This window comes from Hyaena hyaena, unplaced genomic scaffold, assembly GCF_003009895.1.
Source record: "Hyaena hyaena isolate Hyena2069 unplaced genomic scaffold, ASM300989v1 scaffold_218, whole genome shotgun sequence".
NCBI classification, from domain to species: domain Eukaryota; kingdom Metazoa; phylum Chordata; class Mammalia; order Carnivora; family Hyaenidae; genus Hyaena; species Hyaena hyaena.
In genome coordinates, this window is record NW_024080851.1 from 1,568,497 (window position 1) to 1,588,246 (window position 19,750).

The 19,750-nt window shown below is 57.6% G+C and overlaps 1 protein-coding gene across 1 annotated transcript in view; it reads right to left on the reverse strand.

Moving 5' to 3' along the window:
* ADCY1 (adenylate cyclase 1) overlaps positions 1 to 19,750 on the reverse strand; it is a 98,826-nt gene that overhangs the window by 23,481 nt on the left and 55,595 nt on the right. Inside the window, exons 7-14 of the mRNA XM_039242968.1 lie at positions 19,029 to 19,170; positions 17,684 to 17,839; positions 10,900 to 11,094; positions 10,634 to 10,731; positions 9,752 to 9,836; positions 3,453 to 3,542; positions 2,981 to 3,237; positions 2,501 to 2,627 (exon numbers count right to left, since the gene is read on the reverse strand). Coding sequence (XP_039098899.1) covers positions 2,501 to 2,627; positions 2,981 to 3,237; positions 3,453 to 3,542; positions 9,752 to 9,836; positions 10,634 to 10,731; positions 10,900 to 11,094; positions 17,684 to 17,839; positions 19,029 to 19,170 — 1,150 coding nt within the window. The remainder of the gene's footprint in view (positions 1 to 2,500; positions 2,628 to 2,980; positions 3,238 to 3,452; positions 3,543 to 9,751; positions 9,837 to 10,633; positions 10,732 to 10,899; positions 11,095 to 17,683; positions 17,840 to 19,028; positions 19,171 to 19,750) is intronic.

The window sequence follows — 19,750 nt, forward strand, 5'->3', positions numbered from 1 at the left end:
CCGTTAGGGAGTAAGGTTCTGGCAAACAGCAGCAGGCAGATCCCTTTCCAGGAGCCCTGTGCGCAGGTGTCTCCTCTGGCACCAGCTGACTCAGGACTTCCCATGGGACCCTGTCTACAGGCCCCCGAGTCACCCGCTCCAGTGGGATTGGCTGTGTGGAGTGTCAGCAGGAGTGGGGAGGGCTGGGTCCCTCCCGCATGGCTGCCAAAGGGCTGGCTGTGTCCCTTGGGTGAAGGCCGTGAGTCTTGTCTGGTGGCCTGCCCTGGGGTGGGCACCTGCAGTGTGGTGTCCCAGGCACCGTGCCATCCTGGGGCTGCCCCAAACCCAGCCATCTTTCAGACAATCCAAGGCTCTCCAGCCCCCCTGACCTCATGTGAGTGCAGCCATGGTTGGGCCCTCATGCAGGATGACAGTGCCACAGCCCAAGTCCCTCGAGGGGCAGAACCAGCAGTGGGCGTGTCCTCTATCTGCAGTGGGACTCCAGCCTGCCCTGTCCACCCAGCCCACCTCAGGCATCCCAGCCCCACGGGGATGGGAACAAGGGCTCGGGCTAACGGTGGCCTCCACCTGCCCAGAGTCCAGGTGCAGAGAGGAGGCAGAGCAGGGTGGCAGGTCCCTCAGAATTAGGGATGTCCCCAACACACGGGGGTGGGGGTGGGGGGGCAGAGAAGGCACGAACCTGGCACAAGGGATGGAGAATGATCCAGACAGGCAAATCCACACTGACAGAAAGGAGACTAGTGGCCGCTCAGGGTTGGGGGCAGAGGAAATAGGGGTGACCACTGATGGGTACGGGGGTTCTTTTTGGGACCATGAAATGTTCTAACATCAATGCAATGGCCGCACGGCTCTGTGAACATACTGAAGGCCACTGGGCTGAGCCCTTGACACAAGTGTCTCAAGGGCAGATTCTGGCTCAGGAAGATTGTCACGCAAAATAAGAATAAAAAACCCACATTCTCCGCCCAGCACACTGACGCGCGTACGTATGTATGCGCACACGTATGTGTACACAGGACTCTCAGACATGCACACGCACACATGTCTTTCCTCTTCTGTTTACCCAAAGTCACAGACAGAATCATTTTCCTGAACTTGAACAGACAACCAGCCCTGACGTCCTGACAGGAACCCGTACGGCCAGAAGGCGTCTTTTCCTGGTCAGTTAAACCACAGAAAAAACAGCAAATCGGCCACTTGCCTTTGTCCCCTGCCTGCAGGCAGAGGGTCCCGAGAGATCAGCAATGTGGGGTCTGAGGAGCATCCGGCCATACCAAGCACCTCTGTGCGCCGGGCCGGCGGCCAAGCATGAGCAGGTAGGAAACACAATTGCCGTATCCCCTGCTGGCAGGGAAGATTCTGGGTGTCACCTGGATAGGGCCCCAGGGCACACCCGGGCACCCTGACGGCTGGTGAACCTCATTTCCTGGTGTGTCTGTGCTGGTCTCTGGAGAGACTAATGTTTGAACTGTTGGCCTGAGGGACACAGATGGCCTTCGTCCCCCAACCCTCTGGGTGGGCATCACCTCTCTAGGGTCAGACGCCGGCTATCCCTGTGCCCTGCTGATCTCTCGGGGGCTGGGCTTCCAGGTGCACCTGGGACTCCCGGTACGAGGAGGGTCCCACCACCTCGGACACCACAGTCCCCTGGCCATCACGGCTCAGCCACATCCAGCCTGACCTTGCACTCAGGTGGCCCCCACACCTGAGCCCCGTCCCAGCCCCTGGGCAGGGCTGCCGTGAAGACCAAATTCAACCCAGTGCCCCGGCCAGTAGACCACTGCTTCCTAATACAGGAGAGTGAGACAACCCAGGAAGGCTAACGTGGGCGGTCCCCATCCCGTGGCATGCCCCCTGCTGTCTATAGATGGGGAAGCAAACTGCCCAGGGCCCAGAAGTTTGCACATTGCCCAGACGGAGTGTGAACATGGATGGGCTGGCTCAGGAGGCGAGACGGCCTCTCCTTCCGAAGGCTGGAGACACAGCAGGTGACACAGGCACACCGGCCACGTGTCCTGGGCTGGACCCAGAAATGCACCTGCATGTGGGTCCTGCCCCGGGGCTCAGGCCCTCGACCACTCTCCTCAGCCCCTTGCACGCCTCTTGTGCCAGAATTTCCCAGCAGATGCATTAACAACGCAGCTAGCTGCCCTCTCCCGTAGACCTGCTAAATCCGTGGTGGGGGCCGTGAGAGATTCAGTGTTTTCTGGAGTCTCCTATGACCTGATGGGACTGATTTCCATGCAGCCTGGCAAAGGCTGAGCCACACCGCACCACAGCCCCGCTCGCCAGAATGCCTTTGAGGATGGGGAACTCACTACTTGAAACACTGCCAAACTCTCAGCCGTCGGACAGGGCTCATCAGACAGTCCCCAGCTTCCCAGCACCACCTCCCCACCCGCACAACCAAGCAGCACCCAGGCAGGCGCCCCTGGAGACCCTCCCCAAGGGCCCCTGTGCCACGGCCCGCCCTCCCAGAAGCAGAGAGAGCTGAGCCTGCCTGTGCCGCCCAGAGGTAGTCCAGCCGCAGCCTGACGTCCACCTGCCGGGCGTGCAGAGCCAGGGTACAGGAAAACAGCAGGATGGCCATGATGGGCTCGAAGCTGTGCCCGGAGGCCGCGCCGCCCCTGCGGGAGACCGAGGAGAAAGCCCGTTTGGTGCGGAGAGCCCAAGAGCTGTCCACACGCACCCCTGGTGTCCTCGGACACGACTCTCGGCCATGCCGCCCCTGTGGGAGACCGAGGAGAAAGCCCGTTTGGTGCGGACAGCCCGAGCGCCATCTACTCGCGCATCCAGACACAACTCTAGGCCGCGCTTGGCCTGGCCCGGCCAAAGCCGCTCTCGCCAGGAAAGCCAAGGCCTGGCTGAAATGGGGGCCCAAACGGACACGTGGGGAAGCCACCAAAGCCATCTGCTTCCTGGTCCGCAAACCAGAACGGACAGCGGTGCCAGGGTGTGCTCTGGAGGGAGCGGCACCTACCCGGGCGCCCGAGTGTAGCCGCTGAGCTCCAGGACCAGGATGTAGGACGTGGTGAGCACGAGAAGCAGGATCATTTTGGGCAGAGAGGACACCCGCAGGAAGATGGCCAGCGGGAGGGTGCCCACGAGGCCGCAGAGCAGGGCGTGGGGCGCAGACTCGCAGGGCGCGGCGGGCAGCACTGTGTTCCGGCCGCCGGGCGTCAGGACCAGCAAAGACCCATTGGGGCTGGAGCTCCAGGACCAGGGCAGGCAGCCCACCTGCAGGGGCGGAGGAACAAGGATGGCGGGAGACCCTTGCTGAGGACCAGCCCGCCCTCCTCCCCAGCCCGCCAGCCCCATGGCAGTGCTCCTGTCCCTGCCTCCCCTATTACTCCTGCCCCCCCCCCGCCTCCACCCTCTGCACAGCCCTCGCCCCGTCCACATGTCACTCCTCCAGGGGACCCGTGGACCCTGCTGCGCATCAAGATGCTCACCACGCATCCTTGGGCCACAGAGTAGATCAAGACCACGACAAAGATACACAAGACTGTGCGGATCTGAATCGTCAGGCAGCCTGGAAAACACTGAACAGAAACACAGGTTAGTGTGATGGAAACAGAGACAGTCCCCATGCAGGGCACGCAGGGCCCTGGGGGCCGCTGGACACGTGCACCTGCACGCAGATTCCTAGGCTGTGCTCACACGCTTCCCCTCCCAGGAGAAAAACCGCCCACACTAAAAGAAACAAAACCCAGTGTCTTTGCCTTAAAAGAGCACCCCCTAAGGGGTCTGGGTGGCTCAGTGAGTTAAGCATCGGACTTCAGCTCAGGTTATGATCTCATGGTTTGTGGGTTTGAGCCCTGCATTAGGCTCTGTGCTGATACCTTAGAGCCTGGAGCCTGCTTCTGATTCTGTGTCTCCCTCTCTCTCTGCCCCTGCCCCTCGATCTGTCTCAAAAATAAACATTAAAGGGGCACCTGGGTGGCTCAGTCGGTTAAGCATCCGACTTTGGCTCAGGTCATGATCTCATGGTTCGTGGGTTCGAGCTCTGCATCAGGCTCTGTGCTGACAGCCAGCTTAGAGCCTGGAGACTGTTTCAGATTCTGTGTCTCCCTCTCTCTCTGACCCACCCCGCTCATGCTGCCTCTCTCTCTCAGAAATAAATAAAATATTAAACAAATAAATAAATAAACATTAAAAAAATGTTTTTAAAGAGCAACCCTTCCCACTCTGTGACTTGGGCCCAGAAACAAACTCAATCTGTTAATGTCACATATTTATTACATTTAACCCTCCTATCTCAGAAATAGCCAGAATTCACATCTACTTGCATCTTCTTTTCTCTGCTTCAAGTTAACTTCTATCGTTTTCTTCAGACAGGCTTTGTACCTGTTTCGTTAAGTTATTAGCAAGTCAATTTTAAATCTATTTAAATATGTCCTGCAATATTCAAAGGATGATCTCGCAGGTAAAAGTACGAAGCTCTTTTCAGATTCATGCTCGTGAAATTTGAAACGGAAACTAAAATAAAGCCTGCAGGGCCCCGCACAAGCCGCTGACGAGGCCCCAAGCAGCCGAGTGCCTGCCCGGTCCTCCTGGGAGGTCAGGACCCGGGTTTTCTCCGTCTGTGGGCGAGCAGAGGCGGCACCATCACCCGCCCCCCTCGTTCAGTGGACTAGGATAACAGGCGGCTGTGGACTCATGCCGTGGCAGCCACGGATCCGGATCCCGGTCAGATTCCTGAGCCCCAGCACGGCTGCACAGACACGCTGGGTCCCCCAGACCTTGTAAAGAAGAGGTGCAGCACCGACTGCTCTAAGGACCTGGCGCCCGCCGCCACCCTCCTGGACTAGTCCCGTGTAGCCCACAACAAGACTCAGAATGCAGCCACAGGACTGTCGCCCCCAGTGGGATGAGGCACAAGCAGCTCGTGCATTCACTCAGCAAATGCGGGAGGGGCTCCTCCCTGGGGCACCGCCATGAGGGGGGTTTGGCCCCTGGCCATAGGAGAGGCAGAAACAGCACGGAAGTCCCTCGGAGAGGCGGTGAGTGGAAGGCCAGCAGCTGAGGCTGAGCAAGCCCTGCCCAGGGTGCACGGAGGCCGCCCCCCGGCTGTGCAGTGCACAGCGAGGGCAGCTGTGCAGGGTAAGTGGCACAAAGTCACATGCAGCGACGCAGATGAGCAAGCCACACCCACCTGTGTGGCAAACGGCCAAACAGGGCTGGGCTCCTGTGGCCACTTCCCATCTAGAACACAGAAGCTACCCCATGTGGACGCTCTGGGTCCAGTCCCTGCCTCAGAGCCCTGTTGACTTGACACTATGCACGGCAAGCTGTGGCTGTGACCCTTCACGAGGTGGTTTACTTACACACAGAATTCACTGAGTCATGGACCCACTGCTTTAGCACTTCGAGCTTTGTTTCCGCCAGCTGGGCACCCGTGCCACGTGACGTTCCGTGGAAATGAAAGTGCCGGCAACTGGGTCCCAGTCCCTCACCCTCCCGGGCACTGTGTGACCTCACGTTCCATGGTCCACACCCCAGGCAGCCACAGCACTGTTTCCCCAGAAGAACGGGCGCTCGGCTGCACCAGCCACTGGGTCCTCATCCCTCGCTTCCACCACAGGGATCTCATCTTCCCACGGAACCCACACCGTGGGGCCACAGGACCTGGCACACTGCCTCACCAGGCCAGGACACCACACCGAGGGCCATGACGTGAGCTGACGCCGCAGCTTTGCATGAGCTAGTCACCCTTCGTCATCCCTCCCTGGGGCCTGCTTCAGGGCCGCCGACCCCAGCTGCCCAAGGGGCCACCACGCATCCTCAACAGCTCACACTCTCAGGACCCCACTGCTTCCTGCTCGCCCCACCAGCCAGGCACCTCCCCTTACCACCGCCCACCCCAGGACTCTGGGGCCCATCAGAGCCAAGAACACAGCTATCACGGGCTACCATGGGCTCCCTGTGCTCGTGAGCTTGCCGTGGGTTGGGCCCTGGAGCGGCTGGCCGCCCCAATCCATGAACCACAGCTCAAGCTCCACACAGGGTTTGAGGTGAAGCCGGGCCTTCTCTTCAGATACTCATGTCCTGCTCCAGGGCCTTGTGGGGACTCCCCACTTGGCCACAGGCCAGTAGGGGGCCAGGGACCCTGAGCTGGGCATTGCCTGGCCCTCCAGGCCCTGAGGCTGGGAGTGCGCAGCAACTCTCTGTCATCTGTGGAAGGGCCACGGATGCAGCCGGGCCCAGCAGGCCACGGGGGAACACGTAAATCATATAGAGAAGCGGCCCAGATGCCACAGTCCACACTCCGGTGACCCTGTGGCCTCACAGATAGCATACGTCGGCCGACAGAGGAAGGGCAGAGTTGGCTGCTCACAGATGTTGGGCAGCGCCGGGCTGTGAACTCTGCTTGGAAGGAGAACCACGTGTGGGATCATATGCTAATCCGTGGGCTGACACTGACCCTGACCCTGACATGTGGGGGGCTGTGTTGGGCTCTCAGGCTGCGGGTGCGGGACTCTACCAGGGACAGAGACCCAGCCAGGGAGAAGGCCGAGTCCCGATCACACGGGAGGGGCCCTCAGATGCCCCCATGTCGGCACGCAGCTTCCCTGTGGGGCCCCACCTGGCAGAGGCCTGGATGCTGGGATGGAAGCTGATGGGTTCTGTTGAGCAAGACACCAAAGTGGCATGCACCCCGCCCCGGACGTGCCCCGCCCCCCAGACGTGCTGGGTGGACTCGTCTGCACGATGCCTGGAGGAAGGCCAGCCTGTGCTCAGGTGCGGGCCGCCGGGCATGAGGGCCCAGAGGATGGGTCTCCGTGGCACATCATACTCCCCAGAAAAAAACAGCCTGGGCCCTCCCTCCTCCCTCAGGTGTTTCTGAATACGCACTACGGTAAAGTCCCTTTGTCATCGGGACCGGTACGTGAGCCAGCAATTCTGTTACTTGCAAAGTATCATTCATTACGGCCGCCATGACCACAGCTGGGCCAGGGGCACTGAGGCCTACACTCCACGCGAACACCTGATCCTAGACATGTTTGTGCAAACGCAAAGGGTTAAAATGCTCTTTTGAAAACTGAATGACATGGGGCGGAGCCTACATGCAGGGGCGGAGCCTGTGGGGGTGGGCCACAGGTGGATGCCAAGTCGCCTATCTCAGCTGTTAACCGCCCCCATTATTAGCTTCTGTGTCTGGGGACAAAGGAAAGGCACAGAAAATTGCTGTAATACAGGAGAAAAGAACGGGTATGACGCAAGCACTGGAGACCTCCCCCAGAACGTGAACCACAGGCATCAACCACGTGAACCACGTGGCCCAGCAGCCTGGCAGTGGGTGCACCTCCTCAGGGCACACTGTCCACACACAGCCACACAGGGCAGCCACGATGACCCCAGCAGTGGCCATGTAAGCACCCAGAAGCACAATATGCATGAAACGTCACCAAGGCCACCTGCATGTGACACCACAGAGCACAATGGGTTGTCAGCCACTCCGTGGAGTGTGTCCTGGCTAGGACACACACACAGGCGACCACGGCCGTGTCTTCTGACCTTTGCACGCTCTGCCGGGTAACTTGAGCCTCATGGCCCCGACGGTTTACAAGACAGAGGCAGGTGTGGCAGCCATGGCTTCCTCCACCTCCAGGGTAAGGCCCAGGAAGCAGTGTCCAAGCAGGGACAGGACCTGCCCAGGTCTTAGCAAGTGTCAGGATGACGCCGTCTGAGCTGTCATGGTCATAGACACACAGCTGGAACCGCCTGCAGAAGCCCCAGCTGCAGGTACGTGGGACAAAACTGTCCTGCACTTGTGTCCCAGCCCCGTGAGCTGCAAGTTGAACTTGGAAGACGGGGGTCTTCCTGGGGGCACCGGGGGCTAAGGCCGAGTGAAAAGGCAGCCCCAGAGGACAGGAAGGGGCGGGCTGCAGGTGGGAGGTGGTAGAGACACTCACAGGAGCCCTGGGGCCTATCTGCTCCCTCCTCGAGGGGACACGTCCAGGGCACAGGGGTGCCTCACCGCCCCTCCCCTCTGCCTCTGCAGGAGCGCCACAGGGCCGGGTCCCAGCTCCAGGAGGAAGATGGGAGAGGAGGCCAAAATGTGAAGTCAGCACCAGGCCTGGCGGAAGGGTGACAGGGCCACTGTACAGCCATGCCCACGTCCACCACGTTCCTAGGTACCAGGGAGCCCTGGGCCTGGAGTCCCCTAGAACAGAGAATACCTGAACTTGCAGAGGCCTCTGACAGCCCCTCCCCCAGATTGCTCCTTCCCCCAACAGTTTACCCCCTACCCACTGCTCCTCCCCTGACAGCCCCTCCTCCCTCCCCCACTGCTCCTCCCTGGATAGCCCCCCCACAGCCTCTACCCCCTCCCCCTCCCTGCTGCTCCTCCTGGCACAACCAGCCCTGGCCACCACCCCCGACCCCGGGCGGCATTCTGGCCTACACTGGTCCTGGTGGCCACCTGGTCTAGCTCAGCACCTCCCAGCCCTCACCACGCACCCTAAAGCCTGCTCTCCTGCAGGCCCACAGCTCTGTGGGCCCCTCCTCCCATCCCGGCCTCCTGGCCTCCTGCCCCCTTGTTCTCTAGCTTCTCCCCACCCCGGCCCCCCCACCTCATGTGCCAGGCCCCCGTTACTGGTGTGCATCAACTCAGTTCCCACCCCGAGTCCAGAAGGGGACATGGAGGCCCCAGCGCCAGAGCCCTGAGTGGTAGGGGAGTCAACCCAGGGGGTGAAGGTCCCTGGTGGCTGTGGGGATGGCACAGCTGCCCAGATGCCCTGGCTGTGGCCACCTGCCACATCCCAGAGGAGAATGCTGCCCACTAACCCTGGCTTTCCCTGGGGGGGGCCTTGCTCCCAGGGACCCAGTGTCCCTGCGGGTGTGGCCATGCCCACCCATATCTCTTCCATGGCACACACAGCCCCTGCTGATGGCCCAGCCACCTGCCGTCCGGCCCCCAATGAACCCCCTCTTGTGGACCATGCCCTAGCCTGGATGCTCAGAACTAGCGCAGGGCTGCCCATGGGCCCATCTGACTCCGAACCCATCCACTTCCGGTGGGAGACCTGAGGCTGCCTCTACCAGGAGAAGCGTCCCCCCCGCACCAGCTCCCAGCGCCCCGGACGGCACAGCAGGCTGCAGAGGCAGATCACGTGACCGACCTGTCTTACAGTACAAAGTGTCACTCTGTCTATGGAAATGAGTGAGATAGAAACGCTGTTCAGAGAAATATTATTTTTTCACAGCGAAGCAGCTAAGGGAGTAAAACCGAACTTAGTTTTTCATAGAGTTGCCATTTCCCACAACCATGCAAAGCCAACGCTGGGTCCGCTGGTCGTAGCTGCGGGGTGACGGGAAATAGGTGTGGAGATGAGGCCCGGAGGCCACTGCAGGGCTGGAACCAAGTGCCCTCCCAGGCGCACGGCTGCTCGGGACGCCAACCCAGTCCCCAGCCCCAAAGGTCCCAAAAGCGAAGCTAGAGGAGAACCCCATCTACTGCAAGCGCACATAGCAACCCGCCCATCTCCTGCGCCGAGGGACTCTCCCCCCCGGAGAAGGCAGATCACCGGTATCCCTCACAACATCGCCACAGACCACCTGCCCCATGTCCCCGAGGCGCTCCCAGAAGCACCCGGCCCACGATGGGGCTTCGTGAGCTCCTGCTACCCCAGAGAGGGGTGAGGGTCTACACTGCCCCACATGTGCTGTCCAGACGACAGGTGGAGGCCACACGTGTACCTCCAGACAGGACACACGCAAACACACACACACACACACACACACACACCTGGACCCGGGTGACATGCAGGTACAGGACACAGGCCACCAGGAAGCAGATACAGAAGACCAGCAGCAGCAGGAGGACCAGGTTCCTAGGGCAAAGGACGCGGAGTCAGTGGGGCCGGTGTGGGCGTGGTGAGCCCACCTGGTGCCTGTGATCCCCCCAGCCCTACTCCTGACAGCTCCCTTCCTGCCCCCCTAGCCCCCATCCCTGCCAGCTTCCCCCCACCCCCACCAGCTCCCTTCCCACCACCCCCCAGTTTCTATCAGCCCTGGGCCTGCTGAGAGGTCTTCCCCCTGAAGGGCTGGCCCCAGGCACTGCCCTCTGACTGGAGTTCATCTGGGAGCAACTTTTCTAGAAAAAACTTGGTGCTGAGGCAGGGCCATCAGGAGGTCACCGCACTCAGGGTGGCTGGGGATGGGGCGGCTCCCGAGTGCTTTCTGGAACCTCTAAGGGGACCGCTGCCCTCAAGAGGTCTCATGAAGGAAGTGCTCCTCTGGAAGACAGGGGGACCCCCGCCCCGGACACCCGGAGAAACAACCCTGCCAAACTTGCTGGGACTGAGCCCTGAACACTGCTACACTACTACCTCTTCCTCTGCAGAGCCCGCTCTTCCTCACTCTAATGTGTCTGAGAGCGACACACGCCTGCACTTCCTCCCTCAAAACCCGGCCTGAAGTCGAGGCTGCACGTGTGCACGTGGAGTTGCCAACGGCACACAGTGGCCCAGGACTGTTTCAGTCAAACTTCAGAGACAGACTGAGCGCCCCACACGTGTGCGTCGGGGCCCCGTGCAGCCGGCTGTGGCCGGGACCGCGGGGGACTAGCGGGGGGACGGGGAGGGAGCTCTGGGGGCCTTGTCCTCCGGCCGCCACGCCCCACACTCACTGCGGGATGATGAGCAGGTAGACGAGGCCGAACACGGCGGCCAGGACGAGGGCCAGGACCACGGCGCTGGTGAAATACTCATCCTGGAGCTGGTGGTACTAGGAGACACAGAGACCCGCCATTGGTGGCTGTGGCTTCCAGGGCACACGCAGGGTCCCCCGAGGGCGCCCCCTGGGAACCGTGGCTGCGTCAGAAGGGCGAGTGCGGGTGGCCAAGGCCCAGGGGCCTCCAGGATCCCCCGCGCCCCTGAGGTCCCGGTCACCTACCTTGCGCTCCCGCTCGGCCTGCTTGTACTTGAGTGTGAAGAAGTCCAAGTCCGCCATCTCCAGCTCCATCTGGCGCGCCTCCAGAAGGCGGCCAATGTACCTGTTGACGCGGGTGCCTGGGGTGGTATAGGCGGCATTCGCCGAGAACGAGGAGCGGTTTCGCAGCTTTTCCGATGCGGTTCTCAGCGCCCTCCGCTGCGGCCGTCGGGGAAGGAAAGAAATGTCGTCAAATCCTCTGCGTACCAAAGAGAAAGCTCTCTGCTCCCTCAGGCCGTGTGCTCGCCTGCTGCAGAGTCTGGGGGGTCCAGGCAGGGGGCCTGAGACACGGTCAAGGCTCCTCCACCCACTGGCGCTGCGAGGCCAGGGTACTTAGCTCACTGTCTGTGCTGGGGTCCCACATCTGCAAAGGGGGTCACACAACGTGTATGTGGCAGCCTATGTGGACGGGCCTGGGAATGAGAGGCAGTGCCTGGCACAGGGAACACAACAAAAGTTGGTGTTTTAAAAATGTCAGTAAAACTGAAAAATCTGTAGCAGGTAGGATAATGGAAAAGAGGGGAAGACGCTAACAAGTTTGGGGGGAAAGTGTGATTCAACTATAGACCTTGAAGACATCAAAAGGGCAAGAAGGAAACACTGTAAACAATGGTACACAATTGAGTTGGCAACTTAGATCAGCAAACTACTCAAAATGCACATACTACCACAACTCACCCAACACGAAATATTGTCAGGATAGCCCTGTAATTACTAAAGAAATTCAATTCGTAGCTTCAAAATTCCTGAAAAAGTAATTTCCCAGCCCAGATGATGTCACTGGAGAATTCTACTATTTAAACAAGAATTAACACCAACTCTATATGGTCTCTTCCAGAAAACAGAAGAGACAACACCTTCAAACTCTCTTCATAAAGTCAGTATTGTCCTGATAACACAATCAGACCAAGAAGATGCAAAAAACAACCACGGGCCATCTCTCTCAATATTGATGAAAACATTCTTAACAGGGGCGCCTGGGTGGCTCAGTCGGTTAAGCGTCCTACTTCAGCTCAGGTCATGATCTTGTGGCTCCTGGGTTCGAACCCTGTGCTGACATCTCAGAGCCTGGAGCCTGCTTTGGATTCTGTGTCTCCCTCTCTCTCCACCCCTCACCTGCTCACACTCTGTCTCTGTCTCTCAAAATAAATAAACGTTAAAAAAAATCCTTAACAAAACAGGAGCAAGTAGAATTCAGCAGGATATGACTAGAAGTACACACCGTGACCATGTCTAGAGGCACAAGGCTGTTTACATATTTGTACATTAATGTAACATATCACATTAACACCCAGTTGACCACCATATAAAAAGTCCCATGGTCGTATGAATTGACGCAGAAAAAGCATTTTGACAAAGTTCGATACCCGTTCTTGATAAATTCATAATCAGAACACCAGGGAGGGAGGGGGACTTCCCCAACTTAATGAGGAAGATCTACAAAATACCCACAGCCGACGTCATACTCTTGAGTGAAAGACAGAGTCTCAACACAATGCTAGAAACCCCAGCCACTGCAATAGGGCAAGAAAAGGAAATAAAGACAAATGTATTACAAAAAACAAAACTGTCCCTATTGTAAACGACATGATGGTCTACGTAGAAAGTTCTACAGGAAAGAAAACAAATGAATTCCACAAGATTACAATACAAGATGAATATAAAGAAGGTACTTCCTTAGGGGTGCCTGGGTGGCTCACTGGGTTAAGCATCCAACTTCTGCTCAGGTCATAATCTCATGGTTTGTGAATTTGGGCCCTGCGTCGGGCTCTGTGCTGACAGCTCGAAGCCTAGAGCCTGCTTCAGATTCTGTGTCTCCCTCTCTCTCTGCCCCTCCCCTGCTCACGCTCTGTCTCTCTCAAAAATAAATAAACATTTAAAAATTTCAAAAAACAAGGTATTTCTTTAATACCAATAATCAGCATGTGAAGACCAAATTAAAGTTCAAAACCATTCATAATCATGGAGAAAAATGAAGTAGGTACGAATCTAACAAAACACGTACACAACATGTATGCTGCAAACTGTATGATGTTGTTGATAAAGGAGATTAAAGATCTCAGTAAATGGAGGAACACACGTGCTTGTGGATTAGAAGATGCAATGCGGTAAAGTTGTCAATTCTCCTCAGATGGATGTACACAGGCTTAACATAATCCTTATCAAAATATAGGAACTTTTTTATAGATAGATAAGCTTACTGTAAATACTAAACAAAAGCAAAGAGACTCGAATAACTCATTTGTGTGAAAAATAATATAGTGAGAGACATTGCTCGACCCAACGTTAGGACTGATTGTGTGAGTACATCACTCAGGCAGTGTGGTGTTGGCGGAGGGCCAGACTAGAGAGTCCAGAAGCAGCCTCCTACAAGTACGGTCAAGGATTTTTGACCAAAAAGCAAAAGCAATTCAAAGGAAGAAAGACAGTCTTTTCAACAAACAGTGTTGGACCAAATGGACATCCATCAGCAAAAAAGTAAATCTTGACCTAAACCTCACCCCTTATAAAAAAAAAAAAAAAAACTAACTCAAAAGGGATCACAGGTTTAACTATAAAACAGGTACAGTAAGACCTTGGATTGTGGGCTAACGTGTTCTACACATGTTCCGCCAAACAGCAAACATTTCTAATAAATGGAACTTGATAAACCAGCCATGTCTTGCAATACAGGTCGTATGTGACACCCAATGTCACAGGATCACAAATGAGCCAATGATTTCTCCCTCTTTCTCTTTCTCTCACTGCAGGATTGTGGGTGATCATCCCCCAGGCTCAGATGCTGGGTCTCAGGCTGCGGTGTTTGGCAGAAATCAGTGATGTTTCAGACGTTGGAAGGTGCCCACAACTGGCACTAGTGTGTTTTTATCACTTCAAAGCCCCTGTGGACAGTCCTTTGCTTTTCCAGACAAGAGTGAGCTTAGGAAGGCTTTGCTTCCTTCTAGGTAAGGCTGCCTGCAGATAGAGACGCTTTCCTCTGCTGGCTTATTGCCAGTTACATTACATACAGAATATGACAAGAGTTTATTAATACTGTAGTCAGCATCCATGCGAGCACGTACAATGGCTTCATACAGAAGATTCCGTTGAGCAACAGACAGCAGTGATTCCGTTAGCGATCATGAAAGTCGTCCTACACAATAACCCTCCTCTCTCTTGTCTCCCTCATGCCAGCCACCGAGGTTTTCAAACGTTAAGTACCAGTTACTTTGCTTGTTTTTCTTTATACTCTATATTTTCTTTATTATTTCATATTATCCTACAGCATTGTAATCATTTTTATATGAATATCTTCGGGTTGTGAAACGAATCATCTGAGTTTCCCTTATTTTTTACAGGGAGATTCGCTTTGATATACAAGTACTTTGGATGACAAGCATGTTTCCAGAACTAAGTATGCTCGCAAACCAAGGTTTTACTGCTAAGTATAAACTCTTAAGAGAAATATTAAAATCTTTGGGGTTTAGGCTACATAGAGAGCTCTCGGGACACCAAAAGCACGGCTCATAAAAGAAAAAATATCAGTAAACTTGGCATCTTCAAAGTTTACAACATCTGTCCTATGAAAGATACTGTAAGCAGGATGGAAAGAAAAGCCACAGGCTGGGGAAAAAACCTGTAAAACCACTCATCCGACAGAAGAATCAGGTCTGGAATCGATCAAGAACTCTCAAAAGTCAATGGCACCAAAAAAACCAGTCCAATTAGAAAGCAGGTGGACATGTCACCAAAACAGAAAACAGAATATGGATAGAAAATTAGCACCTGGGAAGATGGTCAGCATCATTAGCCACCAGGAAAACACGAAATAAAATCGTGAGGTGTCACTATACACTTACTTGTACAGCCAAAATTAAAAAATCAAAAACAAAACAGTGGCAGCACCAAGTGCTGGTGAGGACGCAGAGAAATGGGATCTCCCATACGTGGCTGGTGGGGATGTGAAGTGGGGAGGTCACTCTGGAAAATGGTTTGGCAGTTTCTCAAAAAAAAGAAAAGATAAAACAAGACCCACCCTGTGGGCCTCATTCCCAGAAAATGAGCATTCGCATCCACACATAGCTCCTGGCGGGAGTGCTCACTACAGCTTGATCTGTTGTAGTCAATGCTGGAAACAACCAGAATGTCCGTCAACAAGGGTGCTCAAGCCAGCGGCTGTCCGCCCACACCGGGAAATGCCAGCCAGCCGCGGAAATGGGGAGCTGCTGACACGGGGACACCTTGGAGATGCCCAAGGGCTTTGTGCTGAGTGAAGAAAAAGCCAAGTTCACAGGGTGCAGACTGAGTGCACGTGTACAACGTTCCCAAGTGATGGTCCCTGGGCTGGAGAGGAGTCCGCAAAGCCGGGGTTGGGAGGGTAGCGGGGTGACCACAGCAGAAGGGGGACCGTGGTAGTGACAGAGATGTTCCGTATCCTAAGTGCGGCCACCAGCGTGAGACAAGGCCAAGTCACACTCGCCACCCACCCAAGTCCCTTCCCTAGTTCGGAGGCACGCAGTAGCTGAGCAAGATGCGCCCTTGGGCAAGGCTGCTGAGGGCCCCAGAGCTGGGTGTGCGGACCTCCTGGTGCCACAGCTGATGCGTGTGGGGTCCACACAGTGTGTCACCTTGACCTCGGGAGAGCTGCACAAACGTAAACCCATCACCCACGAGCCGCTGACTTCTGCGCCAACGCCAGCCTGTGAGTGTGTTCTTTCCATGGCCCCTGCCTCCCTGGGCCCAGGAAGAGGCCCAGGGAAACCCACCCACCGGGGAGCAGGGCCAGAGGGCCCCGTGGATCCTGAACTGGCCCCCGCAGAGGCGCTGCCCCGGACCTGGCGCATATGCGCACTCACCACCCCCACCACCCAAGAGCTGCTGGGCTCCCTATGAGGGTCAGCACGCAGGGAAACTTCTGCAGAGGCGAAGGGGGCAGCACTGAGCTCTGGGGGCCAGTGTTGTCCTCACTCAGACGCTGGACCATGAGACGGGAGACGGGTGGGCTCGTGAGGTCCTGCAGGTCACCTGGGTGCAGAGCGCCTCCCACACACTGACTCCCGACCCAGACCCTTGGCTCCTTGAAGGGGGCAAGACCTGAGCCGTGGCCACTTTCTCTTTCTGTGCTTTTCTCCACTGCCTACACCAAGCACGTATTTTCTTGCAAAACAAATCAAAATCAAGGCGAAGAGAAAACTTATTGCTCATTTCAATGTGGCGTTTGGCTGTCTCAGCCTCTCTGTTGACCCGCCAAGGGGAGGGTCAGCGGTTCGAGTGCAGAGACCTGAAAACCAGGGGCTGTGTGTCCCCAAGTGGGCTGCTTAACCTCTCCGTGCTCCAGCTTCCCGGTCTGTGAAATGACAACAATGGCCACCTAGGGGAGGGTCATGGGGATACGAACGTTCATGCCTGTGAAGAGTTGGAAGCGTGTCTGGCCTGGACGGAGTCCTCAAGCTGGCTCCCACTGTCCTCGGAGGGGGCCCCACTGCCACCAGCAGGCGGGTCAGGAGCCCCAGTCCACATGGAGGCCCACGTGTGTGAGGTAGCATTCGCGGGGGCTGCGGCCCTTCTGGCCCTCCAATCCCACTGGACTCCTGCTGCCCTGGGATGCGGCTGCTGGTGAGCGGGGGCGGGAAGGACGGTCGCCTGGCTGGGACCAGGTAGGAGTGCACCCCTGGGGCCCGGCGTGGACACCCAGCATGGACACCCTGTGTGGACGCCCCATGTGGACACCCCTCGTGGATGCTCAGCATGGACCCCAGCTCCCTGCAGCAGGTGAGCAGTGCAGATGACGGAAACATCTCCCCCCTGCGAAGCACAAGCTGGTCTCGGCTTCCCCTCAGGCCGACACCCCAGACATCACAGGCTGAGAACCCGCCCTACCCAGCGACGGCTCCCTCCGGGGTGCGGTTTTCCTTCTAACAGTACATAACGCACACGGCAAGGAAAAGGGGATCAAGGGGGCAGTAGCGTCGGCTCGGGAGATGGAAATGGTCACATGTGGAGCAACAACGGGCTGGGGGCCAGGACATGAGACACAGGACACAGGAGGGTGAAGCTCAAAGCTGCTTGGGCAGAGGTGGTCACCGGGCTCCTCCTAGGCTCCAGGGACACAGCCCCCAGCTCCAGAAGACTGGGGTCTCTACCCCCTGAAACCCAAGGCCTGTGTGGCTGACGTAGATGCCGGGACCCCCACCGAGCGGCACCCCACAACCCAGCAGGAGGACAGAAAATCCAAAGATGGCTCCAACCAAGCCAAGAGGAAAGATGGAAAATCCTGGCAGCCAGGCCATGCAGCAGGGCCGCCCCAGGGGGCACCTGCCATCTGCTAGAGGACTTAACCACAGAGAAGCGTGCAGAGGTGAAGCAGGAGGCCCAGGACGGGGGCAGGCCTATCTGATGGCCCCCAGCTTGCAGGCCATGGCCGAAGCTCCAGACCTAACGAAAGAACACCCAATGTGCATGAACATCCTGAGGACGGGTTCAGACAGCAGCAGGGGTCTGACCATGAATTTACTGACACGTACGCGGAATGCCAAATTGCCAAACCATAAATAAATAAAAACACAAGATAACAGAAAGATGCTTGTAGGAAAGCAAAAGCAGGCCAACCCTGAATAGCACTGACAAGGTTGTAAAATGGAAAGGGCCAGGGCTCACCTGCCCAAAGTGCACCTGCTGCGCTGGCGGCCCCCTGCCTCATCGTCCTCCTCACACGTCATGGCAACCCCCCTACCTGGTCATCATCCATACATGTCATGGTGCCCCCTACCTTGTCGTCGTCCTCACACGTCAGGACGTTGGAGAAGGGGATCTCCGCCTTGAACATCTTCCGGCAGTGCATCAGCTGTACCAGCAGGTAGCACACGGTCTTGAACTTCATCCTCTTGGCTGGTTTTATGTCGGAGAGGATCAGCCCTGGAAATATCTGTGCCGACATGTGGTGCAGAGAAACCCGTGAGGACACTCGTGCTGCCCCTCTGGCCGGGAGCATGAACGAGACGGGGACGGGGAGGTCACCAGGACCCAACAAGGGAACAGACCAGCACCAGGTCCCACAGCCCACAGCTGCACCCAAGGCCTCCAAAATCCAGAGTGAAGCCCACGTCCTGGGGCAGGTCAGTGGTCAGCTGTAGCGCAGGGCCATGGGGAGACCCTGGAAGCCTGGACCACAGCCGCCAGCCCCCGAGGTCCCTGCCCCTTGGAGCCTGCCCTCCACTCCACTGCACTCCTCACCTCTGCCCTGAGCCCTTGCCTGAACCCTGCACCTAACCTGTGCCCTGCACCCTAATCTGAGCCCTGCACCTTCACCACAACCCCGCACCCCTCACCACAACCCTGCACCCCTCACCACAGCCCTGCACCCTCACCGCAGCCCTGCACCCTCACCCTCACCTGCATCTCACCTGAGCCCTGCACCCTCGCCTGAGCCCTGTACCCCTCACCTGTGTCCTGTACTCTCAGCTGAGCCCTGCATCCCTCACCTGACCCTTGCAGCCCTCACCTGTGCCCTGAGCCCTTCACCCCTTCTCTGCAGCCCTGCACCTTACCTGAGCCCTGCACCTCACTTGTACCCTACACCCCTCACCACAGCCCTGCACCCCTCACCCCCACCTGACCCCTACACCCCCCACCTGAGCCCTGCACCCTCACTTGTGCCCTGCGCCCCTCTCCTGTGCCCTGTACTCTCTCACCTGAGCCCTACTCTCACCTGAATTCTGCACCCCTCACCTGTGCCCTGCACCTCACCTGAGCCCTAAAAGAATAGGTCACCTCTATCGCGTCCAGATTAGTTTCCTTGGGCAGTGACCTCGAGTGTCCCACATGATCCTCTGGTGTGCACAGCACCCCTCTCCGCACCCCCATCCCTGACCTGTTTCCCAGGAGAGTCAGTAAAGGACCAGGGAGGCAAGGAGGAAGGAGGCGGGAAGCCCAGCCCCCGAAAGGACCCTGGGCTCTGACAGGGGGTCCAGGAGCCCCTGCCCCTCACACCCCGCCCTCCACACCCCTACCCTGCACCCCTCCTCTGCACACCCCAACCCATGCCCCAAAGCCCTGGCCCAGGGGGTGGGCACACTGTCCCGTCCGTGTCCAGGCAGGAGGGTCCTGGAGCCCACCTTCCGCCGGTGTGACGGCACGATGAAGAAGGTCTCGATGTCGTGAGCTTTCAGGAAACTGTTCCTCTCATGTCCATGGCCCGGCTCCACCTCATAGTCCCCATTCAGGCATGCCAGGGTCGTCTTCGTGATGTGGACCTTCCTGCAACACACAGCAGAGGCGTCCCTGCATGTGGGCACGTGCAGGAGGAGCAGCCAGGCTCCCTGGGTCACACATGTCACATGCAGGTCACCAGGGAAGCCAGGTGGGGCAGGAGCCCAGCCACAGGGACAACAGGAACCTTCAGCAGGGTGGAAGGCGGCAGTGGGGTGAGGGGAGAGGCAGAGTATCCCCAGGACGCCCAGGCCCTGCCCGGTCACACTGTCCCCACACCAGATGGGGCGCTCACACTCACCACGGTGCATTTTCTGGTGAGATAGAGAAACCGTAGCCACCGCCTCCCCACACCCACCCCCAGAGCAGAACCTCGAGCCTGAACACCCACAGCAGCCCCAGAACCCCCAGCCCCCACGCCTCCCAGAGACCAGAGCACTGGGGCCTGTGGGCGAGAAGCAAAGCCCCCAGTGTGCCAAGTGGTCCCCGTGTTCAGTGTCCCCTCGATTTCCCACAGGGACAAGGGCGCCAAGCAGGACGAGAGTCCCCCACCACTGGCCCCCGGGCTCCTGGGACCCTGTCGTGTGCCAGCCTGGCCCAGAGCTGCGCAGGGACAGCCAAGCCACAA